General features: G+C 40.3%; 1 protein-coding gene across 1 annotated transcript; it reads right to left on the minus strand.

The window, feature by feature from the left end:
* Positions 1-1397: 1397 nt before the first annotated feature.
* Positions 1398-2198, minus strand: LOC139473743 (uncharacterized). The gene has a single exon (XM_071256473.1). It carries the CDS (start codon positions 2196-2198, stop codon positions 1398-1400), a length of 801 nt encoding a protein of 266 aa, XP_071112574.1.
* Positions 2199-5750: the final 3552 nt, after the last annotated feature.

The raw sequence follows: 5750 nt of genomic DNA on the forward strand, positions 1-5750 counted from the left end.
GTGTGACAAATTATGATATGATGGCAGTTAAAAATTATTTCTATTTCTAAAGTGAAAGCAGCGCTTGAATACGTGTTGGTGACACCGTATTAGTCTGTCAACATCTCTCCTGTGCGTCTTTCTTCAGTACGTACATAATATATCAAAAGCCATATACTCTGTGAAAAAGATTCGTTAATCCGGAAAGTTGTTTACAGGTTGGTTGGTTTGTTTGTTTGTTGTTTAACACCGCACTCAGCAATATTCCAGACAATCCAGTGATTGATATCATGAGCATCGAACCACGCAATTGGGAACGATGACATGCATCAACCAAGTCAGCGAGCCTGACCACCCGATCCCGTTAGTCGCTTTTTACGACAAGCATAGTCACCTTTTACGGCAAGCATAGTCACCTTTTACGGGAAGCATGGGTTGCTGAAGACCTATTCTACCCCGGAATCTTCACGGTTGTTTACAGGACGAACTCTGAATAAACCGGGTTATCCTTATATGGTTTTCTTATGTTGGTATGAAAAGTACGCGATGTAAAACATTAAAAAAATTGCACTAGATATGGAAGTAATCCTCCAGGAAAAACAATCTTTTGAAAATCAAACCTCGTCTATTTTATTGCTAGCCCATAAGTATTGTTTTCAGACGTATCTCCGTCGACTGGTTTCAAAAGTAATATGTGACAGCTTCACATGGAAGGAATGCCTGAAGTGATGCAGGTCTCTGACGTTTACCACTTTGGCGAAACCGACGAGCATGTTGCCGACAAACCAAGAAACGTAATCGGGGAGTTAGGGGTTCGAACCCACAACAATCGGTTTCTGGCGTGCCCAAAGAACGGAATTCTGCGCAGCTAATTGCTGCGCCCTAGACGACTTGGCCATCCGTGGCTTCATATCTTTTAAGCATCACAGCAATAATAGTTAATGAACACACGTGTACATTTATTAGAGTTTTTGTTTCATGTCAGCAAGTTTACATTTAACTAAAGTTTCTGAAATTCGAAACCCTACTACATAAGCGGTTACATATGGGGAGTATGGTTTTACGCCGCTTTTAGCAATATTATAGCAATATCACGGCGGGGCAAACCAGAAATGGTCTGCACACATTGTACCCTTGTTGGGAACGGATCCCGGGTCTTCGGCGTGACGAGCGAACGCTTTAACCACTAGGCTAACCGACCGCCCCTACATATACCAAATACTAGTATAACAGTTACAATAGTTTCGATCACAGTTTTGTTTTAAATCAACATTTCCCATTCCCATGCATAAGCAAAAGCATTTTACACTTGTAAAAACGAAATTTACTCCGACAACAAAATTAAAATTTAATGTTATAGATCCAGTGCCAGGGTACGTTCGAACACTAAAACAGCGACAGGGCACACGCCATCATCCCTAAACATTGAAAAATCGCTTTCCTTCTTCTGTTGGGGAGTTAAAGTGAACTGAGACACGGATATTCTCAACGTTGTAGGACTCCGGTTCCTCAGTATTCAACAATTCAAGTCTGCCGGGGTTCGTTTTAGTAGACGGCACAGCTTTTCTATGTACCAAGCTACATCCGGCCTTGTGCGCATGTCTGACCCTGTTATGAACGTCGTGCTGTGTGTAAACGACAGGTATGTGAAGAGCACTCCCTACATCGACGACGCATCCACAAGAAAGTACCCTTTTGTCTTTGAAAGACGACATGGACATAGCGGAATTAAACTGCATCACTTTTTCAGGTGCCACTAGAGCTCGCTGGTGAACTGCAATTTGAGGATACATTGCCTTGTGAGTCTCACAGTTCGTGTCTTGGCGTCGCGTTTTGGAACAATCCGCACAGAAGAACGGGCCTAGGACTTCGCACTGTAGATTAGTCAAGGAAGTTCTGTCTGGTTTCAATTTTCGGTTGCATATTGAGGTCGTCTGTCGAAACAATCCATCATTTTCTCTAAGTTCAGGGCTGATCACTCTATCGGGAACATTGTTGTAATATTTGGCAATGTTGGCGTCGTTCATTCTCGTTGATGTCTTCATGGTGGCTCGTGCTCGTTCCTTCATGCCGTCTCCGTAGTGAATGAGGTCGGAGATTGTTTGAAGACCGTCCCTGAACTCGGTTTTCTCTCTTTCCAAGGAGGACGGGTTCCGGATTGGAACGTAGCCGAGGGGGCGTGTGCGGGGACGTTTTGGCCGATTCCCCATGCTTGCCATTTTTATCTGAAATATGAGTTCATTGTATGAGTGAGTGAGTGAGTTAAAATTTAACGTCGCATCGGCATTATTTCAGCCATATAGCGACTCGAGATGAATCAGTACCTTCCATGCATTGCAAGCATTAGTGTATTTTATCAACTTCAAACGTATGCAGGAGATGCGCTCAACACTTTCGGTAACACTAAGTGAACACAATGTCCAGTGGTCGCCTGCGATTGCAACTGTACATACCAACTCTGTCAAACAGAAGTCAGAACGACTGACCTTAGTGTCCTCATCCTGGTTGACCGTAGTGTGGTCAGTAGTACTAATTTAGTGTATTCAATACAGTAATCAATGGTACAGAAACTCGCTGATATCGTAACCTGTCTGCGTGCGGACAAAAAGTTCTAAGCCTGACTATCAACTATGGGCCATAACAAAGTGAACTGGTCAATGTAGTTCATTGTTTGTGTAGTTCATTGCAGGTGTATTTGGTCTGTTTTGGCCGTTTGTATATTAGTGACAGCCAGTGTTGAACGTGATAGGGGTCCAAATGGACACAGAAATGGAAAAGAACGAGTACCGAGCAGTCATCAAGATTTTTACTTTAGAGAATAACACTCACAAGTGTATGGGTATAAATGCCCTTGCTATTTTGCTTCTTTAAGAAGACATTGTTTTAAAAGAATAGTTTTCGCATACAGATATCAGATAATGTCACATTAAAATTTTCTCCAAATTATAAATAAAAGTGCATCTTTTAGAGAGAAAGGTGAGGGTAATCAGTTCTATTGGCAGTAGGCAACATGAGCCTTATACCACGGCGCCCTGAGCACAGACCTGTACTGTCAAAGTGAACGTACCTTCCTTTATGGCCGCATTGTGTTGTGTAAGTCACAGTTCAAACACAACACTCTTATATAGACTCGCGCCTGCCTCGACGGTTGAATGCGGTTGACTATTAAATGTTTGACTTAATGCTCAAAATAAACTACTTCAATGAAGAGTTCACTCTCTCTTGTTGGTTTCTGTGATATCCACACCGAGAGCAGTCCCTTATCGCACAAGATTAAGCCACGAGAGAAATGCACCCGTAAATTTGTTCAAATCTGGCTTGGGGGTTTGGTTTTGTTAATGCCAAGGAGGTCTTCGTCGTTGTTCTGCCATTTCTTATATTTGGCTTATCGTGGGCTCTAACTGTCGGGGTAGGGGCGTTATTGCTCGGGTTTTATTAAGAGGGATGTCTGTGTCGTTGTGTTAACAGTGGCGTGGGGTTGATAAGGACTGGAATATGGCTGTAAGATACTGGTCCAGGTGTGTGTGTGTGTGTGTGTGTGTGTGACACTTGACTATGAATAATTTTATCATATCGGAGTTAACACAATTTATTTGTCATGGGTATCTTTATTCTATTTGTTATCAAGCTGAAATTGGTTTCATTTTTTCCCCAAACTATCATCTCTTGTCGGAACATTTCCTATTTCATTGACTTGACGTAGTCTCCTTTGCCATGGGCAAACTGCCTGGCTCTTCTAAACATTGAGACATCCACACTGAAGTTTTACTTTAATCATATCAGACAGACAGAAGTTTTACTAATATTTTAGGCCATATGACCTACAGAAATGGTGTGTTTTTTTGTATCAACATTGTACAGTCACGTGTAGGTAATAATAAGTTTACATATGATATTAACGTCTAATTTCAAAAATCTTCTTCAGGAATATTGACAGAGATGATATTGCATTAACATTGCGGGAGTTCAACAAGTTTTTCATCTGTTGTTCATCTTTGTACATAGTTGAAATCATAGGGAGGGATCTATTTCTAAGAAACTGTTAATATTTACAAATGAGAAATACATGAAACTCATCCTCAACATAGCCTTCATTACAATAACGGCATAAACTACTTTCTTTATCTTGTACATTTTTCTTTCTGAGATTATTAACATTAAAATTATGTAATGATATACGTAATTTACACAAAGATCTTCTCAATGTTCTCTCCTGAAGTTCAGATACATATCTTTCAGGAACAAGTAATGATTTTATATTCGTATGATGGCATAAAAACCTTGATCATATCGAACAATAAGGACACTCAAAAACGTTTCTGATCATTTGATTTATTTTAATGTTTAAAAACATAATTCTTTAATTTTTAAAACAATGACAGTTAGCATGAGAATATTGCTCAGGTGACCATGTCGGTTTACTCCTGGTCATAACGACTCTATGGGACCGCTTCCCTAGTAACCATATGGCGGCGGTATCTTGGTTGACAAAGTGATATTTACAGAACATCAATCATAGTCATTGACTTCGGCAGACTTGAAGTGCCTGCCTTTCACTGATTTCTTCCTAAATATTTACATTAACCCTTTAACAGTTCAGTGCATACTGATTAGGGTGTTGTACGGAGATCACGAATGTATAGCGTGTATTCAACAGTGGAAAACGACACGGCCACCCCAGCAGGGGTTGAGTCATAATGACGTTGGTCTGTCTGAGACCAGCTAGAGACTAGTTGTGTATAATGTTACCTGTGGGTCGAGGAGATAACACTGAACACCGAAGTCTGTACTGTCACTGAGTACAGACACAGTTAACAATTGATGCATACTAGATGTGTATACAAAATATATGGATCGAGTCTAATTTTTTGGATTGGGAATGTATTTGAGAGGTATTTTTCTTATGTTATATATTTTTTTTAAAATTTGAAACAGGTATTAATTGTTTAAGACCTAGAACGAGGGTGTATTAGTTGGGTCGCGGAAACCTAGCTGTGATGTCACTGTTCATTTAGTCAGTGCATTTATTTCGTAATGCATTATTTTTGTATGTTGGTTTCACTGCATATGTGTGTTGGTTTCACTGCATGTGTATGTTGGTTTCACTGCATTTGTACATTGGTATCACTGCACATGTACATTGGTATCACTGCACATGTACATTGATTTCATTACATATGTATGTAGGTTTCACTGCATATGTATGTTGGTTTCACTGCATGTGTATGTTGGTTTCACTGCATTTGAACATTGGTATCACTGCACATGTACATTGGTATCACTGCACATGTACATTGGTTTCATTACATATGTATGTTGGTTTCACTGCACATTTACATGGGTTTCACTGCATATGTATGTCGGTGTCACTGCATATATACATTGGTTTCACTGCATATGTGCATGGGTTTCACTGCATATGTACACGGGTTTCACTGCATATGTACATTGGTTTCACTCCGTATGTATATGGGTTTCACTGCATATGTACATTGATTTCACTGCGTATGCATATGGGTTTCACTGCATATGTACATTGGTTTCACTGCATATGTGCATGGCTTTCACTGCATGTGTATATTGGTTTCACTGCATATGTATGTTGGTTTCAGCGCATATGTGCATTAGTTTCACTGCATATGTACATGGGTTTCACGACACATGTACACTGCTTTCATTGCATAGCGTTATGTGTGACCCAGACCCATACTTGCAATGATTGAGAGCGTACAGAGCTAAGGTGTGTCAGGGTGTGTACATGAGTTGTGGGG

Source organism: Haliotis cracherodii, unplaced genomic scaffold (genome assembly GCF_022045235.1).
Source record: "Haliotis cracherodii isolate W230 unplaced genomic scaffold, xgHalCrac1.p SCAF_3, whole genome shotgun sequence".
In the NCBI taxonomy this organism is placed as follows: Eukaryota; Metazoa; Mollusca; class Gastropoda; order Lepetellida; family Haliotidae; genus Haliotis; species Haliotis cracherodii.

Coding starts and splice junctions, on each gene's coding strand:
- LOC139473743 (XM_071256473.1), bottom strand. CDS start 2,198: ATGGCAAGCATGGGGAATCGGCCAAAACGTCCCCGCACACGCCCCCTC.